This window comes from Bidens hawaiensis, unplaced genomic scaffold (assembly GCF_021521415.1).
Source record: "Bidens hawaiensis isolate Kalapana, Puna unplaced genomic scaffold, B.hawaiensis_p1.1 tig00001179_1, whole genome shotgun sequence".
Lineage (NCBI taxonomy): Eukaryota > Viridiplantae > Streptophyta > Magnoliopsida > Asterales > Asteraceae > Bidens > Bidens hawaiensis.
In genome coordinates this window covers 4,122,615-4,145,709 of record NW_027491068.1, presented here as the reverse complement: position 1 = coordinate 4,145,709, position 23,095 = coordinate 4,122,615, and the positions used below count along the sequence as shown (strand labels likewise).

The window sequence follows — 23,095 nt, the reverse complement described above, 5'->3', positions numbered from 1 at the left end:
AATTCTTACAAAAAAATTAACAAAATGAATCCTAGAAACAACCCGAACCAACCGAACTACCAATTCCCTGGTTTCGGTCAAACGTATGGTTCGCAATCGAGCCAACCGAACCAACCGAACTTACAATGGAACTCAATGAACCCGGACCAACAGAGCTATCCGTTTTAATTTTCCGACCCGAACCTAAACATGTATGCCAACTCTCTCAGCCCTCAAAACACAATGCCGGCGTTCGGGTCTACACCACCGGAGTCGGAGCCGGTGACGGTGCCGGAGACGCAAACGGCACGGGCCTCCGGTTCAAGCGAAAAGGCGACCCGTAAACACAAAAAGAAACAACCGGGGGAGCCGATGGCGCAACGTGATCCATACAAGCATTGGAGCGAGGAGGAGGTGGCCCTCGCAAGGCTTGGATCGTCATTTCAGAGGATCCCAACGTCGGTAAGTTTTTTAATATTAAGTATTTATTAAAAATGTATTTAATGTTTATTAAAATGTATACTAATTTTGACAAATAATTTTAATTTGTAGCTAACTTTCAAGCCACCGGGGTGTTTTGGAAGAAAGTATTTGAAGCTTGGCTCGCGATAACCGGTAAACCCGAAGACTACTGGGGAAAAGAAGCGGTTCAAGCCCACTGGAAGGGGCTTAACGCCGATTGTAAAAATTTACTGGGATAATTAACCGGTTGCAGGGGTCCGGCTGGCGTAGCGGGCATAACAACGTCGACATTATAAGTCAAGCCTTGAGCGACTTTCGAGCTCAGGGTCACACTGTTGAGCGACCCGGGAAACCGTTCAAGTATTTGAGTTGTTGGGAAAAGCTACGTGGTTGCTCGAAATGGAAAGGGACACCAACCGTTCCGGCCACCCAACGAGCCGGCTCATCCCGGTCTTCAAAAAGGTCGAAGACATCGTCGTCGACAAATCCGAGCACACCAAACACACCCTCCGATGCTCGTAACTTCTTCCTGGACGACACGGTCAATTTAGCCGACGATGTTGATATAGCCGACGACGAAGAGGTAGAGGAGTTGCCTCGACCACACGAGAGATCGAGAAAAAATAAGGGGGAAGGTTCGTCGTCAACACGATTCAATACGGAGCCCGATGAAATAAACGAGTTGGTTGGTCGTTTGGAAACAAATGCCACCGTAATAGGAAACGACCTTCGAGCATCCAACAAACAACAAGAAAAGCTGAAACAGACGTTGGAATTACGTCAAATGAAAGACGACTACGAATCCCCCAAAGCGGAGGGGTTTCACGAGGAAACCGCATTATTGTTTCAAATACGACGTGAAAAAATGCGCGAATATTACGGATATTAGTTTTTTTTTAGTTATGTTTTTTTTTAAATTTTTTTCTTTAGTTATGTTTTTTATATTTTTAGTTATGTATTTTTTTTTGTATTTCTTTTTAATTTTAATGCATTTTTATTTAATTATTTAAGTAAATTGGTTTTTATTTAATTAGTTTAATTATAAAAAGAAAATAATAAAAAAAGATACTGTGGGCCCAACTTGTAGCCCCTACACCATTACACCCCAAAAACAAATTTTCACTCCTTGGTGACTGAACGCCACGTGTTACAATTCGTCCCTATTTGTAGCCCCTCCACTACACATAGCCTTATGCAACCAATGGGGAAAATCTCCGACTTTGGAGGCATCACTGAGTGATGTTCCTGGCAGACCAAAGGCCCGTGTCCATTTCTCCTAATATGTATATGCGGAGGACTCATTCTTTTTAGAACTAGAAAAATGTTGAAAACTGTGAGAACCGAATAATTATCTTGTGTATAGTGCATTGAAAACAAGATAATTTAAGAGCATTCTCATTCTTTCCCCAAACCCTAAATCCAAAATTACACTAAAAGCATTACATTTTTCCTCTTCTTTTCAATCAAATAATATTTTTTATACCTTTATCGTTATCTTTTTTTTCCTCCAACCACTCTAAAAAATATTAACAAATTTATGTATTACGGGAACTCTTCAAATATACAGAAAGAGTTAATGGCCATTTTCGTCCCTGTGGTTTGCAACTTTCGCCACTTCAGTCCAAAATTTTTAATTTTGTCAATATAGTCCTCATAGTTTTAAATATTAGCCAATTACGTCCCATCCGTCTAACGGCATCCAGCTATGCCGTTAGTTTAAGGGTATTTTTGTCTTTCTTCTTTTAATTTTGAGTTAATGGTCATTTTAGTCCCTGTGGTTTGATATCTTTGCCAATTCAGTCTAAAGTTTGAAAATTTGGCAATTTAATGTTCAGTTTAATTCAGTTTTTTTTTTATTTTTTATGTTTATTGTTTATAACCCTGAAGAGCATAATTCAAGCCTAAAACCATCGAGCAACCTCAAATACTGTTATGCATTTACTCTGTTGACAACAGTAATCATACCCCCCCCCCCCTTATATTTAGTTTCTAGACATTTCCTAAAATCTTCTTCATTGTGGAATTCAATGGTAAAGTGGTCAAGGTAATTCCTTGAAACCGAATTATACAGAAAAAACTAAAAATTGTTTTGTTGATTAATGTATAATATTTGATTACGACCCAGATTTTCGTTATGATATGTTAATCTCTAAACCCTAAATATTATGCATTCATCAAAGAAACGATTTTTAGTTTTTTCCGTACAATTCGGTTTCACGGATTTGCTTTGACCACTTTACCATTGAATTCCACAATGGGGGAGAGTTTAGGAACCGTCTAGAAACTAAATACGAGAGGAGGGGGTATGATTACTGTTGTCGACAGAGTAAATGCAGACTTGTTTTGGGCTTGGATAATGCTCTCTAGGGTTATAGAAAAAAGAAACTGACTTAAATTGACAAAATTTCAAACTTTGGACTGAATTGGCAAAAGTATCAAACCACATGGACGAAAATGACCAATAACTCAAAATAAAAAGGAGAAAGATAAAAATACCCTTAAACTAACGACATAGCTAGATGCCGTTAGACGGATAGGACGTAATTGGCTAATATTTAAAACTATGAGGATTAAATTGACAAAAATACAAATTTTGGACTGAAGTGGCGAAAGTAGCAAACCACAGGGACGAAAATGACCATTAACTCTATACAGAAAATACAACATTTTCTCCAACTTTAATTCACAACTCCATAAATTACTCACTATGGTATAAAAATCTCATTGGTAGAGAGAAAGTATGGTGGTTATGTAACCCTCCTATGTAAGTTGGCATGTGTCTTATCCATGAAGTAGACATGTGGCGTTTAACAAAGGTTTTAGTGTAAACATGCCGGTTAAACCTTTAGCATGCTTAGCAGGCTAAGCTGACTTGCCTGACTTTTATTGGTTGGAATGAGAAATAATTATAGACTTTATAGGCCAGAAAAAAATGTTTATTTTAGGGGAATTTTTTTTATAGAAAAAGCCCGGATGCACTGTGTCTATTTTGATAGTTTTCCCTTTCTTTTTTCACAATTCAGGTTACTTCAAATCGACTTGAACTCAAATTCAATTAAAAAAATGTCGAAACCAATTTTTTTTTAATTCAAACACTCTCTACTATACTGGTCACATTTTTTTTACTACAATGGAACATGACCTCCATCTCCTATCCACCTCTTTTGTATATCTAACCTAAAACTCAATTTGATGACCGTATATCACCTTTATTAAACAGTTAAAGCACAAGGTTTTAAAGATACTTCACTAACATGTGATAGACGACTGAACGGTATAAGGATTCTTGACTAACATGTGATAAGGTGATTGTACGGTGAGATATATATGCTACATGAGATCTCGTAAAAAGTGTATTTAATCATTGTAGTATGGTATGTGAGTATATCACTTTAAAAAATTTTACATGTATATATTAGTTTCATGATTTTTCAGTTAAAAGGATATGAAAATCACGTTGATTCACGCCTATGGCACCTTTGCTAGTATGTGTAATAAGAAAAATTAATCATTATATTAATAAATACGGACGCACAAATCAATGTTTTCACACTAATCATAATTACATTCAAATATATAATATCGTACACTATGATACTCAAACTCTTAATCTCGTGACGAGTTACACCACTGAATACACACACTCATACCACTAAAATAGAAACGTTTTGGTATTTGATCTAAGAGCATTCCCAACCCATCACCTAACTTTTTGTGAGGAGAGTTTGTAAATTATAGGGTGAAGTTTTGAGTGGTTGTGAGTGTAAATTATAGAGTGAAGAGAGAAAATGTAGTGATTTTTTGTAAATTTGAGGGAAAAAATTTTGCCATTATTTATTTTTTAATATTTGTTGAATTGGTTGTGAGTAGAGGAGAGAGAAAACTGTAATGATAAATGTATATAAAAATATTATTTAATTAAACATAGAGAGAAATGTAATGTATTTTGGTGAAATTATAGAGATAGGGATAGAGGACCGGATGAGAATGCTCTAAGTACACTTAGCATTTTATCTTTAATATTATTGGGTTAGGCTAACGTATGTAATTATAAAAATTATTAATGTATCGACCTACACATACATATTAATATATTTAAAATTAAATAAATATATAAAAACTACGAAAGAAATATTTGAACATTTGAAAGATAGAAAACATTAGACATCCCTCTACAGAAACAATCATTATTTAAAAAGATTCAAAACTGTGCTTTTTACCTCAAAGATATTTGTATAAATTATGAAAAAAAAAATAACAACACTATTAACTGTCACAAATTTAATGTAAAATTTAAGTAATAAACTCTTCATTAGTTATTTTCATTGTGACTACTGACTAAGTATATTTAATGTTACCAATAATAATGCTATTAATTACTATACTATCATTAATAATGAAAATATTAATAGTTAATAGCAATGTTAATAAGACAAAAGAAAAAAAAATAAAAGAATTTAATAGTGGGGTGCTGAAGAAACACTAAGTGAACCCTGGACAGATTATAGATAATCTGGGGGTTAAGTAATGTTTCCCACGAAGATGAGGTCTAGCAGAAAGTTGTTCTTCAGGGGACCTGCAAAACAAACACCGTAAGCTCGTCACTGAGAAGGGGGGGTTCCTCCTTGTGACCACCATCCGGCGTGAGAATCAGACTAGATTGCTCTGAATATAGTGTATATTAAGAGATTGCTAGATAAGATTGAGATATCAGATGATGTCCTTACCATTCCAAGGTGTTGGAGTATTTATAGCCGAAGTTAGGTTTCCTAGAAGGTACTGCCGGCTGAATAGTATTCCTGTTCCACCAACAGTGGACTACGCACAGGCCATGCTGGTTGGTGGGTAGGCTACGGCCAACAGTAAAGGTCGGCTGTATACTGTTCCTTCACTGCCGGCTACGCACTGTTCCACCAACTGTAGGCTGCGCACGTCCCCTCGTAAGGGTTGGTGAGTAGGCAGCGGCTAATAGTGACAAACAGTACTAGAGGGTGCTCCTCCTCGTATTGTTGTCGGTGAGCTGTCACCCTGTGATTGGTTCATGGGCTGCTCTGGTCAATTTGTCTGTTCCGCCCATACCTTAGTAGGTATAGTACGAAAGACCTTCCAGAAGCATACGGACTGGCTCATTTGGGCGGGAGTATAGCCTTGCTCATTCCTTCATGTGACTACTGAAGTAGCTAATGCCTTGTGCATGTAGCCTTGCTGTTAGTGCGGGTAGCCTTCCCTGATGGCTTGTATCCGCAGCTGCGGGAACAGGCGGGGTACTTCACCATTGGGAGGCTTTCCCTGCGGGTACAGCTGGCGTACTGCGCGTAAGGTTCTTTGAGCAAGGTGGGTCCTGCTGGAGCAGTTGGTCATTGCGCAGACGTCCCTGTTCAAGGTGAGTCCTGCGGGTCCAACTGGGCTCTGCTGGGACCTACCTCTTCAAGTCCCCCCAGTCCAATGTTCTTCTCATTAATTATTAATAAGTGAGGTGAACTTTTGGACTTAGCTAGGGGTTTTGAAAAGGGTTTTAGTTTTTAGGTTTTCCGTGGTTATTCTTCCCGCGGTTTTCCTGATGTCACGCAGAAATTCCCGACTTTTCTGCTTGATCTTTGGGTATGAAGCGGGTAGGTTTGTAACCTCCTCGCACGTCAGGAGCGTTGAGTCCCACTTGTGTGGATTCTCCATGGGGTCTTGGTAGTTTTCAACATAGTGATCAATTATGCTAAAACCACCAATTCCATCTTGGAGTTTCAAACAATATAGTTCTCGACGTTCCCGTCATGCGGGGATGTTATTCCCGTTTCCGCAAGCATGGCCCAGAAGATCCTTCTTGGTTTGAATTCCCTGCAGAGTGCTAAGTATGTGAAGGGTTTTGCCTTGACACTGTACCCGCACTTGTCTTACGGTTACTTTATTTCCAAGGTATTCCTGGCGTCAATTCCCTGCGGGTGCTAAGTATGTGAAGGGTTTTGCCTTGACACTGTACCCGCACCCGTCTTATGGTTACTTGGTTGCCAAGGTAAGGGGTATTTTCCCGCTTACTTTTGAATCTTATTTGAATTTTGAATTTTGAAATTCGAAGAGTTGGTGAAAGGATAAGAACAGTCCAAACATCTGAAACGTCGTGCGACGGTTTCTTCTGACTGTGTCAGGACGTGCAGGAAGTTATGGTGACGTGACAGTACATGGTCATTCCAGACGCTTTTTCAGGCGCGTGGGCGCGATTTTTCGGGCGCGTGGCCGCGAAATTAATGGTATGCGTCCTGTCAACAGCTGTTGCCAGCTTGCTTTTCGCCACGTGTCATAGTTTCATTGCACCTTCGTTTTCTCTCTCTTCCGCATTAATTTCATCGCATTAATTGCGATTAGTATATAAAGGGGGAGAGGGTTCTTTGTAATCCACACTTTCACTCTTTTCATCTTTTAAGCGATTTCCGGCGAATACTCATCCTTTTCAGGCAAGCATTCTCCCGATATCGTTTTCTTCTTTCTTTTACAAGATGTCTCGTGATCTCGAATCTACGGCTGACGACAAGAGTACTGCTGGCGAGTGCCAGTGTGCTCTACCTGGCGATCTGTATCGGTACGTCGTCAGGAAGTTCATGCTCGAGTCTCTCGAGCCTGAGTTTCCTGAACCCCACCAGACGGTGTACGATGCCCCCAGAGGCAAGATCGGGGTTTATGCTGCATTCTTTGTCTATGGGAATCTCAGGTTCCCATTGACGAAGTTTGTTTACCGTGTCCTTGAGAGGCACGGCGTTCATTTGACCGAGTTGCACCCCATGGCGATCGCCAAGATTCGCCACTTCGAGTGGGTGTGCCGGATTTTGGGCATTGAGCCCTACGTTGACCGCCTGATGACCTTCTATACGTGGAGGTGCATCCAGGGGTGGTATACGTTGACAACCCGGATTAAGGGTTTAAAGATCTGCGCGACCGAGCGCAGTCTTCGCGCGTGGAAGAGGGAGTTTTTCTTCATATCCGCTCGCGCCATCCCCATTGCCATGAAATTCAAGAACGGGCAAGCACTTCCCAGCCTTCACGCCTCCAACTACCAGGAGGCGGAATGGTTTGCGAAGATATCTCGGGTCCAATCTCCGGTTTACCGGTTTGCGGAGTCCGGGATGGTGATGCTGGGGATGAGCCGGGTGTGGAAGGCTGCCGATGCGCAAAAGATCCCAATCGTCCTCGAATACGGTTCGAACTCTGTTCCTTACGGTATGCTTTGTCTCTTATTGTTGATTCTGAATTGCTTCTAACTTTTTTCCTGTTTATTTCAGAGGGGAACGACCTGCAGTCGCTCCTTAATCCGCGGGAGGCTGACGGTCCCGCCCGGATGGGTACTCGCGCTCTAGACGAGAACGAGTTGCCCATCCTAGAACAAACGGCGGATCGGTTCGTGGAGGTCTATCCGCTAGGCCATGAGATCCTTAGCGCCCGTCGGCCAGGTAAGGCGCTATTCGACCCTCGACCCCTCAATGTTGAAACCTCTGCTAGAATTCCTTTAATCGTATGTTCTGATGAGGAATCCGCAGATGGTCCTCCGTTGGTGCGGAAGAAGAAGGCTGCCGGCGGGAAGGGGAAGGAGAAGGCCTCCACTGCCGATCCAGCGCCTCGGTCTGATTCGGAGACCGAGAGCGAAGAGGTGGCGGGGAATCCCGGTGGTGATAAGACCACAGCTCCGGAGGTTGCGGCTGTCACCTCCGGAGAGCCAAAGAAGACGACGGTGACCGGCGCAAAGAGGCCGGCTCCATCGGGTCCGTCCCCGCCTCTCCGTACCTTTAGGCTCAAGAAAACCCGTAAGTACAACTTTCCTTTAGCTTTTATCTTCATAGCTTAATATCTTTTAACACTTTTCTTCTTTACGCAGGCGTGGATGTTGACGCATTCCAGGGTGGAGCGCCGAGTAGTACCTCCCCGCCAATGACGGTAGGCTTGGTCAGCCTACCTGAGGCGACGACTCAGGTGCCTGCGCCTGCTTCCGCTGGTCCAGTTGCTCACTCCTTTGAGCCGACTGTTCCAGCTGAGATGACGTCACCGCCGGCTGTGAGTGCTATTTTTACAGCATCTTTCACCGAGCCGGCGGTTACTACTGCTGCGGCGACCGCGGCGGCTGGTACCGTGCCTCCGCCATCGGCAACGACGGCCGGTCCATTAGGTACGCATGGGGCTTCTCGCCAGTCTTTGCCACCTTCCCATCTGCCTGACCTCTTGGATGGATTTCCTTTGGGTTCAGGTGATGGGTTCGGCGGCTATCGGCCTGTTATTGACCCTACAGGTACGTAGGGTTCTTCTGGCCCATTTTATATATATATATTTTATCATCTTTTCCTAACTGCTTTGTGTTTTTTGCAGTATCGGATTCCAATGAAGTGTATGTTCCACGATGGAACATTCGACGAGGAACAACCCTTCGCACCCCTGTGGAGTGCGTGGAATGGGCTCGTCACGCTGCTCCCAGTGGTGCGTTGGGGGAAGCCATGGCTAGCTACCAGGAGGGTAGGCTAACCAATGAGCTTCGGGTTCTCCTGGCCCGGATGTAGCCGCGCGTCGAGCTGCTTTGTCGTGAAAACGACAAGTTAAAAGCAGCTCGCCTTAAGGAAGTAGCTCAGGCGCGGGCTGTCCGGGAGGAGAACCAAAAACTTGCCGCAGTGGCTGCGGAGAAGGAGAAGGCCTTCAAGGCCCTCGAGGTTGAAGTTCAGGCTCGACTCGAGGCCCGTTCCAAGGCTGCCCAAGCTGTTAATGAACAGCTTCGGCTGGCTAAGGAAACTGCGAGGAACGCAACCGAGAGGGCCACCAAGGCTGAAGCTGTTGCTGAGCCTCTACGCGTGGAGAATGCAGAACTTAAAGCCAAATTATAGGCTCTCCAGCAGGCTCATGATGCCTTGGCGATGGAAGACGCCAAAAAGCTCCAAGAAATCTTGGACCAGAGGGGGGTGCTTGACCATGCTGAGCGTAAGCTAAAGGGTGTCGAAGAGGCTGCGGCTAAAGAAGTGTTGCTTGCCAACCTTAACAGGAGTGAAGCCGATCGCGCCCGTAACGAAGCTCAAGCTGCCCTCCAGGAAGCTCTGGTTGCCAAGGAATGGCTTCTTCGAGAAGCGTTGTCTCAGGTAAGCTTTTCTTGTCTTTACGCTTTTCTTTGTAAATAGAAAGGGTTCTGATACTTGTATATTTTCTTGTAGGTTGTGCATCGGGTCTTCTCAGAGACATCTTACGACGATGCTATGAGCGCAGCCCTCAACGCTTCTCACGAGGATGGGGAACGGGCCGGCTTCCTGCTTGGTCTAGGGTTCGTTGAGAAAGGCGTCCCGCCTTCCAACTTCCCTTTGTATAATGTGGATACTGAAGCTGCTTATGACCAAGCAGTGAACCAGTATGCCGCCTTCCCGCATCCGGTGGTGGAGAAGGTGAACGAAGTAGCTGCTGCTGATGATGGACTTGCTATCCTTAGAGCTTTCCTTGAACCACCACGCTCTACTGATGGAGCGGGTCCAAGTGGAAGTGGTCCTGAAACTTGATTCTGAAGATCCCTTTCCACCACTAGCGTAGATTTTTGCTTTTGTATAGCTCTTTGTAATATTTGAATTTTGGTGAAATAAAGATTGTGTTTGTTCTTTGCCTTGTTTATTTTACGCATGTTTTAACTTAGCAATTTCTTTAGTACTTAGATCATTTAACTTTTTAACGTGGTAAATTATAAGTTTGTTTCGCTTCCTCTTTCATGATTGTGCGGGTATGACCGTCACTTACACTTAGTAGGATGGCTTAACTTTACTTATATCTGACCTGCGTGGAAGTTTTCCTCATCTTTTCCTTTGAAATTTTCTAAGTGTTCAGAATAAGTTAACCTTTGAACGTGGTAGATGATAGGTTGAAGTTTTGCTTCCTTGTTCGTGATTGTGCGGGTAAGACCGTCACTTGCACTTACAAGGATGGCTAAACTTTACTTACATCTGACCTGCGTGTAGGTTTTCCTTAAAACCTTTAACATTTTTAGCGTTGTGTTTATGCGGGTTTTGCCGCCTTCCACACGTAACGACTTACTTCTTCCCCTATTTATGCGGTGAATACCGGCATAATAGTGTGGGAAGTTCATAAGTATAAAGGTAAGGCTATCAACACATTGTGAAAGGAGAATCATTTCCATTAGAAGTGGCTCTAGGCCTTTTCTTTACAAGTTTGGAATTGATCTACATATAACATTTGCGTAATTGAGCTCTATTCCATGTTCTTGGGATGAGAGTGCCATCGAGCCTTTCGAGCCGGTATGCACCCTTTCCCAAGACTTCTTTGATGATGTATGGCCCTTCCCAGACCGGGGCCAACTTTCCTGGGCGTTCTTGGTTCGAAGCCTCGTTGTTACGCAATATGTAGTCTCCTACATTGAAGTTGCAGAGTTTTACCCGCGTGTTGTAGTACTTTTGCATTTGTCGCTTGTAGTTCTCTTCACGCACTGCGGCTAAATCTCTGCGTTCCTCGGTTAGCATAAGGTCTAACCGTCTTTCCGCATCATTGTCTTCTGGCTGAATCAAGACCCTTGGTGAGGGTAAACCAATTTCGACCGGGACCATGGCTTCAGTGCCATAAGTGAGACTGAACGGGGTTTCTCCCGTACTGGCCTTCTTCAGCGTTCTGTTTGCCCAAAGGACGTGCGGAAGCTCGTCCACCCAGCCGGATCTGTGTTCCAAGAGTCTTTTCTTTATGCCTTCGACGATGCTCTTATTTGCTCTTTCCACCTCACCATTACCTTGCGGGTGTGCCACTGAGGTAAATGTGTGGGTGATTTGAAGTTCTTTTAGCCACTGCTGTAGCTTCTTGTCAGTAAAATTGGTGCCGTTATCGCTCACCAAATTCTGTGGAAGTCCAAAACGACAAATAATAAATTCCCAGATAAATTTTTTGATATGTTTTGCGGTTGTTTGGGCTAAAGGTTTTGCTTCTATCCACTTGGTGAAGTAGTCGATGGCTACCACTAGGAACTGAACATTTCCTGCTGCTGTAGGAAATGGGCCTGTCACATCGATGGCCCACTTCTGAAATGGCCATGAAGAAGTGACTGGAACAAGTTCATTCTTCGGGCGGTGCGTGTTGGGTGCGTAAAGCTGGCAAGAACTGCATTTTCTGATGTATGCCAGTGCATCCATATGCATCCCCGGCCAAAAGTATCCCGCGTTGTTTAGCTTAGCTACAACAGCGCGGGGGCCTGCGTGTACTCCACAGATGCCTTCGTGTACTTCCCTTAGGAGGTAGTCAGCATCTTGGTTGTCCACGCATCTTAAGAGTGGGCCAAGAAAGTTACGTCTGTAAAGGATGTCATCGATGAGTTGATAGTTCAGTGCTTTACAGCGTAGTTTTCTTGCCTGTGTTTTGGATTCTGGTAGTGTACCTGCCGCAAGGTATTTTATTATCGGTGTCATCCACGTTTCCGAGCTGGTTTGGATGACACAAATTTCCTTGTGCGGGACCGAAGGTGCCTCGAGGAGTTCAATGCGGATATCCTTTCCTAAGTGGGTGAAGGCTAATGATGCAAGCTTGCTTAACGCATCCGCAGATTTGTTTTCACTTCGCTTGACGTGTATGACTTTGCAGTCATTGAAATCGCGCATAAGGGATTTTGCTTGTGCGAGGTATAGGGCCATTGTGTCGTTCACGGCCGTGTACGTTCCGTTGATTTGATTGGCTACCAACATGGAATCCATGTGGGCTTCCAAGTTTTTCACCCCCATCTTACGTGCAATTCTCAGCCCAGCCAAGAATGCCTCATATTCGGCTTCGTTATTCGTACTTGGAAAATCCAGTAGAATAGCGTAAGTGTACTCTTGGCCTGCTGGGTTGGTTAGTTTCAGTCCTGCGCCTGAACCCTCGTTACTGGCTGCTCCATCAGTGTAGAGTCGCCAGACGTCATTGATGTCTTGTGCTGGAGAGGGTTGAGCCTCTTCCTGGCACTCTTTTTCCCGCGATGCAGGCACTTCTGCAATAAAGTCGGCCAGAACCTGGCCTTTTATAGCTGGTCTTGGCTTATACTTTATCGCGTATTCCCCCAACTCGATTGCCCATTTGGCTAGGCGTCCCGATAACTCGGGTTTGCCTAGGACGTTTGCAAGTTTGAAGTTGGAGAGAATAGTGATTGGGTGACCCTGGAAATATCGTCTTAACCTGCGTGAAGCATGTATAAGTGCTAAGACTAATTTTTCGAGGGTAGAGTACCGGGTTTCTACGTCTGTTAGGATACGGCTGACATAATTGATTGGCATCTGGATGCCTTTTCGCTCTACTAGCAGTACTGCCCCGGTTGCTCTATCTGTTGCGGAAAGGTATAGGATTAACTCCTCTCCCGCTTTAGGCGCTGTGAGCGTTGGGAGTTCGATCAAGCGTGACCGAATCTCCTGAAAAGCTGCTTCCGCTTCTGGTGTCCAGCGGAAGTGCGTTTTCTTTAAGCAGTTTCTCAACGTTGACACGAAAGGAAACGACTTTTCTGCGTGGTTTGCCAAAAAGCGAAATTTAAATATATTTAATTTTAATATATTTAAAATTAAATAAATATATAAAAACTACGAAAGAAATATTTGAACATTTGAAAGATAGAAAACATTAGACATCCCTCTACAGAAACAATCATTATTTAAAAAGATTCAAAACTGTGCTTTTTACCTCAAAGATATTTGTATAAATTATGAAAAAAAAAATAACAACACTATTAACTGTCACAAATTTAATGTAAAATTTAAGTAATAAACTCTTCATTAGTTATTTTCATTGTGACTACTGACTAAGTATATTTAATGTTACCAATAATAATGCTATTAATTACTATACTATCATTAATAATGAAAATATTAATAGTTAATAGCAATGTTAATAAGACAAAAGAAAAAAAAATAAAAGAATTTAATAGTGGGGTGCCAAATACTATTGTTGGAAAAATTATTGTTACATAAAAAGCAAGATTAAAGGAAACGTTACTTGTCTTTTTCCCATATTATGTTGTAAGCATCCGCTATAAATCAACAACTCCATCAACCCTCTTGCATTTCACATTTCTCTCTCAACCAACAGCCAAAATGTGCGGTGGTGCCGTCATCTCCGACGAGGATCCCGTCTTCAACCGCAACCGAAAGCTCACGTCCAACGACCTCTGGTCTGAGTTCGATCTCTTCGGCTTGGACTTCAAACCACAAACCCTACGTTTCACCACTGAAGTTGCTACCAAGAACAAAACTACTTCATTCTCCAAACCGATCATTAACAAAGGTATCAACTTTCAGTTTGTTTATTTATTTGTTTTTATTCAATTAGCTTTGGAATAAAGTAAAGGCACAAATTAAGTAATTTTAAACTTTAGTTTTTGATTTAATGACATGTGAACCACTTGATTTGCGAATTTTGGACTAGTTAGAAGTTGTTTTTGTAATTTATTGGCCTAATTTAAATATTTTTTAGCTCTAAAATGGAATTTGATGTTATTAACGGGACACTTAAGGGAATTCGATTTTGAAAAATAAATAAATAAGTAATAGGTTTGCTAACTATACTCTGCTTAGTTTCGCTATTTGTGAGGTTTTTGCTAAGTATTGTTATTGTAAATAAATAACGGATGGTTTCGAAATTGATTAAAAACTACTTTTATGATGAAATGTTATAGAGTATATGCTACAACATGTTTATTGTGCGTATTTAAGTTATTTTTTTATAATAATCTATTTATAAAGCATAATTTATAATTTATTTATTTATTTATTATTTTTTTACGAAATCATCTAATTTCCATAAAGTATTCTAATATTTTTATTTTGTTAAATAAAAATATTAGAATACTTTATGGAAATTAGATGATTTCGTACATTGGGTTCCAAAATGCCTACTATTCATCATTGAAATTCTACAAATAATCTGTGTATTAATTTTTTTATAATTTAAAACAAACAATTTGCATTTTAAAATAACTGAATGGGATAGTATTTGACATTGAATGTGCACCAACTTGAAATACCATTCAACTGATCCTTTTATATATAACACAAACCGAACTACATCTGGATAACGGGTAAGCGAACAACAAGCTGCGCCGCTATCCCCTTTTGAATCGCAAATCCTATTCTACTAAATATAAATCCTTGGTTCCTCGGGCTTTGCGAGTCACTGTGGACCACCTTCTGCACCCGCTCCAAGAAGCGAACCGCCTCGGGAGCTAGGGATCTAAAAGTGTCGAAGGCAAATGGAATGAACACGTGCTGATTCTTCAAACACAATGTCTCATGCTTAGCAACTTTCCTAGACTCCGCTCTCAAAACCGTCTGTCCCGGTACGAAGCCACTGTCTCTCAGCCCCACCAACGGGGACACCCCAGTGAGGTCAACACACGCATGCTTACCCCCTGCCTAGCCAAACACAAGAACATCCGCAGGACGCGGGGTAGATCTTCCCTCACGCGGATCAGTCAAAAAGTTAATAGGTGCCTCTTTCTTGGCTGAGATCCCGGCACGTCTAAGCACATCCCATAACACATCTCTAACCCAGTCATGACGATACTTGAATCCCGGCAATTCCTTATAGTGGAGGGCATGCTCACCGAATCTATCCAAACAAGCTTTTTTACAAATGGGGCATAATTCATCTGGAGGGAAAAGGGGAATCATAAGCTGGTATTTAAGGATGGCTTTGTATTCAACTGCCGACATCCGTTGCCCAAGACCTTCAATGGGCACAACAGTCAAAAAATCCTGGGCATGAGCCCCCTTGAGACAAGCTAAAACTGCTTTTTGTCTCGGGGTCATATCGAATCGCTCCTCCAAACCATTCAATTAATTGTTTGTTTCAATAATTATGAAGATTGCGATATCTATTTTATTTTTACTTATCTTTAACGACCAAAATAATTAATTATTATTGATTGTAATCACAAACTTCTTTAAAACAGTTTCATAAAAAACCATCAATGTCGTGTTACCTTGAATTCTGAAATTACAGATCCCGATGAAAATGCTCGAAAACCGAGCTTGAAAAATGTTAAACCGAGGAAGAACAAGTTCCGAGGAATTAGGCAGCGACCATGGGGCAAATGGGCAGCTGAGATATGGGACCCACAAAAAGGTGTTCGAGTCTGGCTTGGCACATTCAATTCAGCTGAAGAGGCGGCTCGAGCCTATGATGAAGCCGCAAAGCGTATCCGAGGGGATAAAGCTAAGCTTAACTTTTATTCACCACCAGTCAAGAAACCGCGTCTTAAGACCCCCAGCAAGTCAACTCTGACAACTGTGCGTGAACCACCATCGTCACCGACATTGTTGAGTTATGATCAGTTCCAAAACCAATCGAATTATTCAAACATTGTGGTGGAAGATTATGAGTTCAAGGAACAGATATCGAAGCTCGAGACCTTCTTAGGGCTTGATCATGAGTCGACTCAATCTGGTGGGTCTCGTGGTGAGTCGACTCAGTTTGGTGGATCTAGTGGTGAGTTGACTCAGTTCGATGGGTTTAGTGACGAGCTGACTCAGTTTGGTGGGTTTAGTGACGAGTCAACTCAGTTTGGTGGGTTTAGTGGTGAGTCAACTCAGTGTGGTGGGTTTAGTAGCGAGTCAACTCATCTTTGGATGATAGAAGACTTCCCAGTTGTGATTTGAGATTTAAGTATCATAATTGAGTGAGAAACCGAGTTAAGTGAGTCAATCCTATGAGTGAAGTTAATCGTCTCTTTGTTAAAAGCTAGACTTTGTTTATGTGATGATTGTGATCATGGTAATGGTGAAATAAGTAGTGTTGCCGCGATCTACCTATACCGCACACACTATATGTGTTTTTCGTAGCATGTATGTGTTATATTAATGGTGTCTCGGTATTATCTAGTTGTGTGTGACGTAACATTCAAAATGTAACGAATATATATTAGCGTGAGAGTATGTATTCTAGAAATTTAAAACGGTTTTAGTCACATCGGTGTAATAGTTTAGGCATTGAGGCAAACCTAAGAGGTGATCCAAAGGGTGTCATCAGACACCCTTAACTTTTATGGCGAAAGAAGATTAAAAAAGAGGAAAATTGTAATCACCATTACTTGTATTTAGTTTCCAACAAAAAGAAAAAACATACCGAAATCATTAACTCTTCCAAATTAACTAGATCATGGGACGTAACAAAAGAAAACAGAACTATACTCCTATCGTATTGTGGTCAAACTTTGACTTATTAAATAACAAAATGCTACATGAGAATAACACGAAGATTTCATAAGTTCACTTTTTATTATGAATTCGTTTAACTTACAGAGCATGCACAACGATAGCCATCATTAGCACAATTTCAATTATATACATGCACTTTTAAGGCTGTCCTAATAGCTTGACGGTAGAAATTCGTTCGATGCTCAATCGAAAAAAATTCAAAAAATGTGTGTTTAATTTCTGCTCAGTTGTAAACAAGTGAGAGACTTAGTTAGGTTTGTGTATGAGCCGAGCACGAGGAAACGTGTTAGAATATTTGGCTAGATTGGAAAGCTCAAATCATGCAGCAACAACTGGGGTCAAACCTTGACCACGATAATTTAGGGATTGTACATATTGTCCATAATCTTCTCCATGTCAATCCATTTATTAAGTTTCCTTGTATAGGTTCCAAATTCTCTATATATTGTATGTTGTCGCACCCCCATTTTGGGCCTAGGAGTACGACTCGACAGTTGGTACACATTTGTAAATAAATCAGAGTTACGGGTTATTAACGGAAGTCTTTGTAAAACATGTGGATTTAAAGTTAAAATATTTACATTACAAAAGATGGAACGAAAGTTCCATGTAAGTTTACTTGTTTAACAAAATCATCATATTTTAATGTTCAAACAAAACTATCTGAGCCATCGGATTCTTGAGCCCTTTGTCCTTCAAACTCTATTCTTGGTTACCTGCAAAATGTTATAAAAATACGTCGAATATGCTGACGCTAAAAATATTTTCTTTTACTTTATCACCCCTCGAGGGTTACGCAAGCCTCGGCCCATCTTGGCTTAGGAATGACAAAGTTAAAACATCATTATAAACTCGAGTCTCTACACTAGGTCACCCCAACAAAACACCGCAGCGTTTCGACGTACTTAGGTACCATAAATATACACAAGGTCATTCTCACTCGAACATAATTTGGTTCGGCCCATCTTGGCTGGAGGTCGTGACCAGGCGTGGTGCGATGTGCCCACCGCATTTAACCACATATGTAAGGATCCAGACAAACGTATACTACAGCCTGAGGGCTAGGCTTTTACTCTTATTCATAATGTTTTTAGAGACACTTGGTCTCGTGTAAAGTTTGACACATAGCACATTTTTTTGTTTGAAAACAAGTTTATAAAAGTGGGACGTATTCACCTTTGATCGGGATCGGTTTCCAACACCGTCCTTGCGTCTCTTTCTTGTTATCTCGCACCTATAGTACGAGTATAACTATTCGTTAGTCGGATATACAATCCGGATTAAGACCTTTAGTCTTTCTTTTACCTCGATGAATCTTTAGTCCATTTCACAATTACTTGAAAACCTTTAGTTTAAAAGTATTGTTTATAAACCTTTAGTTTATTATGAAACCCTACGTTTCTTCTTCTTTAAGAAACGTATTTTTTTCTTTATTATTTAAGAATAATCATTATACTTAAATAATAATAATAATAATTATATCAAAGAATTTATATAACACATAAGCATATATATATTTCTTTTCTTTCTTTCTTTTATTTGTTATCTCATTTATTCTCGAGGTATAGTATGATTTCGACTTAGGGCTTAAGCCTTTAATATAATATGATTTTATATTCATGGGACATTACGCCTAACCTTGTTGGCGTTTTGGACTTCTTAAGGATTCGAGTAGCACTTCCACGCCACTTGATCAACCCTTCTTACGTCAACGAACCTCTTGTCAGCACGCTTTTCGACGCACCAACACTTCACGGTATGCACTCCAAAATGATCGTCGGGACGTCGGTACGGGATCACCTTCTTGATATACTCGTTGTCTGGAAGTGGCACGCTTATCGAGGTAGGGCACGGAAAACGAGGATTTGGGCACGTTTATCGAGAGGGATCGTAGGCACGATTTTCGAGGTGTAGTGAGATGTTTAGAGAGAGAGAAGTATGCAGATTTTGGTGTGAAGTTATGAAGACCCGAGGCTGCTATTTATAGGCAGTTTCTGGGATCCCATCGCGGTACGCGACCACCTTCAAGGCACCCTTCGCGTACCGCGACGTAGCCTTGGTGACGCACACAATAGGTCTGCCACGTGTCGCCACGTGGCAAACGGTGTGCCACGTGTTAACACGTGGCGGACGGCATGCCACGTGTGGCCACGTGTCGGGACACGTGTGAACACGTGGTGAAAAGGTGTCAGACGTGTCAGGCCACGTCATCGCGGTACGCGATGACGTAGGCTCAACAGCGATCGCGTATCGCTGTTAACCTCTTCTATAAACTTTGACCAAGCCCCATCGCGGTACGCGATGGTCTTGTATTTTGTCCCGTCGCGTAGGGCGAAGGGACAAGAAAACAGAATTTTCATTTTAGTCCCTGGAGTTTGGATTTTGGCAGATTCGGTCCCTTAACTTTGGAAACTTAACATTTTTGGCTCAAAATTCCAGTGGTGTTACATATGTCATTGTCTCTTATGTAATTATCAAGCAATAACATAATAAAATTATCTGATCACCAGTTTAATATAGTATCAGAGCGCATGCGATCCTAGGATTTTCAAACATCCTCAACAAAGATGGCTGACAATGAAGTCGTGGTCAGTCAAATACCCGATGAGTTAACTATGCAGATTGCTGCCCTTCTGAGAAATGGTCTCGGAACAAAGCAACAAACCGCTAACCCTGAGAATTTATCCCTTGGGATTAAACTCGGTGGTGACAACTATGCCCTATGGGCAACCCTGATGAAGAAAGAAATCAGAGGAAGGGAGAGAGGTTCTCATTTTATAGGGGAGCCTACACCTCCGTAAAAAATCGACAAAGTATATGCAAAGTGGGAACAAGATGATCAATGTGTTTTCACTTGGATTATCCAGAACCTTGAATCCAATTTGGTGACTAATGTTTCACAATATCCCACTGCGAAAGCCCTTTGGGATGGGTTGGCCACCACATGTGGCTCTGGGACAGATTCATTGCAGGTATTTGACCTTCATAAAAGGACTAATTTATTAAGGAAATGGTCTAACACACTTGAAGACTTATGCAACAAACTACAGAACATTTGGATGTCTATAGATATGCGTGATACAAACCCTATGAAGGACCCAGAAGATATTCAGATCTACAATAGAAAGACTTAAGAACAAAGACTCTATCAATTGCTAACATCGGTTGATGACAAGATGTAACCAGTCAAGAGAGATATTCTGAAGAAGGATCCAAGAGAGATATTCTGAAAAAGGATCCACTCCCTTTGGTAGAAACCGCTTACGCAACAATACGAAGGGAAGTGGCCAGGCTTAATATACTAAAATCGGGTCCTTCCAATAGTGACTCGACTGAAATTGGAATGGGTTTGGCTGCCAAAGATTCTGCACAGAGGTTTAAATTCCGATCCAAGGAGAAAGAAGATAAATCCAAGATGTATTGCACCCACTGCAAGATGAAGAAACATACTAAAGAGACATGTTTTAGACTGGTTGGCTATCCATAATGGTGGGAAGATGGTCATAAGGTAAAAATAATCATCGCTCCAGATCTGATGTCAGAGGGACTCCAGTTTCATATGGTGGTGGATATTCGGCTAAAAAGGGACAAGGAAGTAGCACTGGATTTGGTGAAATGACAGCAAAACCCGATGAAAAACTTGGAGGTAAAGGGTTTTAGAGTTACATCACAAACCCCTCTCTTATTAATTTCAATTCCCCCCACCCCCCGGATAATTCTTTCTTTGATAGGATTAACCAAGAAGTTTTTAATGAAACCTATGATAAGCCTAAAGCCTGCCATGTTCAACCCAACTCCCAATTTAGGAAATCGAAAAACTGAATCTTTGATTGCGGGGCAATGGACACCATGTCCTATGATCCCAAAGATTTTGGAGACTTGTCATATCCAAATAAGTCCTATATTTAAGACTACTAGTGGAGAAATTGTTAAAGTCAAAGGGGGAGGGTCAATTTCTTTTTGGAAAAAAATGGAAATTAAAAATTATTTATATATTCCTTCATTATCCTCAAAACAACTCAACTATGTGGTTCTTATGTATCCAACCTTTTACATTCGTACGAAGGAGATTATTGGGCTTGGTACTAAACGAGGAGGTCTTTATTATGTTGATGAGGTAGTTCACCAGGGACATGCCATGCTTGCTCACGGAACAACCTAAAGACAACTTTGGTTATGGCACCAGTGACTTGGTCATCCCCTCTTTGGGTTATCTTAAAATTTTGTTTCCTAGTCTCTTTTTTAAATAACTCCATTCATGAGAAATGTGAGACTTGAATTCTTGCAAAAAACCATAGGGCCTTATTTAATCAAAGTATTACTAGGGTTGTTTCTGTTTTTTCGTAAATCAATTCCGGTGTTTGGGGTCCAACACCAAACTCCACTAATAGTCAGATCAGGTATTTTGTTTTATTTGTGGATGACTTTTCAAGAATGAACCGGATATACTTCATGAAACATAAATCTTAAGTGCCAGAAATTTTTATTTGTTTTTACAAAATGATTCTAACTCAATTTGGTAAAAAAAAAATACAAATCCTCCGTTCTGATAACGGAACATAATTCTTCAACCAAACAATGCAAAAAATTTTTCAAAGCACATGGTTTTATCCACCAAACCACTTGTCCTAACACTGTAACACCCCGGCTAAAGTGGAAACGCCTGAGTGTGACGTACAGATTGCCCAAAACACATGTGACACTATTAAGTGACAATATTATCATTAATTGATTTAAACATCAAGTACACAAGTTTGTAACAAGAAATACGTGGAAAATTACAAGAACAATTTCACAACTTATCCATCTATTGATATACCCTAAGTTCTAATGTCTTCTTCATGTGTCAACTTCGAATAGATGTACCTGTAGCATATATATAAAATAATGTGAACTATATAAATAGTTGGTGCGTTCACACAAGTTTTGATATAAGTACATAAAAATCCACAATTCCATGAACAAGTGTAAATGAGCAAGTAAGGTCCTTTCCAGTTGGGATTGTGCACCAATGTACTCGGATAATAGCGCAAGTAAGTGTTCTTTCCGTTGGTAACAACCAACGTACTCGGATCGGGGGTCCCTATTCCACTCATAACATCGAGGTCCTGAGTGCATAAAGGGGCGTATGATCATACTTAATGAGGAAACCATGAGCACGTAATCTTTGAGCAAGTAAGCAAATCAACACACAAGTCCATGTAACGAATTTTAGTTTGTAAATAATGAATAAACGAAATCGTAATGTTGATAGGATATATATGCTACCCCCAAAATATGTGAAAGCGTTAAAAAGGGGGTGTGAGAAACTCACATTTGCAATTGGATGATAACTTGATATAATAACCGAAAGCGCGTTTAAGGAAATAAATGATTGAACCTCACAAACTATAATTAAAAAGGAAATACAAAATTTATAGACTAACTATCGGGATTATAAAAGTTAGTTAATATTAGTTTTAGGAATTATGCGTTATTTAAATATCTATTTCATTAACTTATGGCAAATGGGGACTTGAGAATTTTTAATTAGTTTAACAACAATGAATAAAGTTTATAAAAGTAATTTGATGTTTATTAGTTTAAAAATGAGTTGTAGATACATAATTATAACTTATTAATATAATATTAAATAACAATATTAATAATAATTTATGATTAAACGTTTTTTTTCAAGTAACATAATTAATTAATTTACTAATTAATTAACTTAAATGTTTTGCATGAATTCTTTTAAAGAAATTATAAATATTAGTTTATGTTGAAATAAAATAAACAATAATTAATTTACTCAATTATTAATTTAAAGATATGACGTATGTTATATCTATTGTAAAATATTTTAAATAAAAGAATTTTTTATAAATAATCTTATTTAAAAAAATTTTATTAGTTATGATGATCAATGAATCATAAGATTTAGATAAATGTATATTCATTTTTGTTCTTGCAAAATAACTAGGCTTGATCCAAGATTTAGAAAAATCAAAGTGTTCATCTTGGATATTCATGATCATAATAATTCTTAAAACCAAAATATAATATTTTTATGATAAAAGTAACATGATCATGAAGAACAACTTATGAACAAGTATGAACATTCAAGATAAAATCAAAACAAAAGCTATAAAATGATTGAAATGGTAACAACTTACTTATTAGTGCTCTTAAACTTAAGAAAAGAATGGATTGAGGTGTGAAAATAATGCAGGATTTGTCCTCCTTTTATATTGAAAATATAGAGTTGTTATGTTCTTAAGGAAATTATGAAAATTAATCATATTTAATATAATTAAAACACAAATTAAAAATTGTTTAATAGGGTATTCAAAAGGTTTAACTATTTTAATAAATTTTATTGAATTAAAATATTCATTAGTTTTTATTAGTTAAGTAACATATGAAAAGATGATGATAATAATAAAATTAATAATAATAATAATAAAGTAGTAGTTGTAGTTAAATAATAATTATAGTAAATTGCA

The 23,095-nt window shown here is 40.2% G+C and overlaps 2 protein-coding genes across 2 annotated transcripts in view; both read left to right on the top strand.

Moving 5' to 3' along the window:
- LOC143563434 (putative protein phosphatase 2C 80) overlaps positions 1 to 23,095 on the top strand; it is a 55,084-nt gene that overhangs the window by 3,738 nt on the left and 28,251 nt on the right. The window lies entirely within an intron of this gene.
- Positions 13,406 to 16,198, top strand: LOC143562974 (ethylene-responsive transcription factor RAP2-3-like). The gene is made up of 2 exons (XM_077050633.1): positions 13,406 to 13,680; positions 15,397 to 16,198. Exons 1-2 carry the CDS (start codon positions 13,491 to 13,493, stop codon positions 16,050 to 16,052), a joined length of 846 nt encoding a protein of 281 aa, XP_076906748.1. The 5' UTR covers positions 13,406 to 13,490; the 3' UTR covers positions 16,053 to 16,198.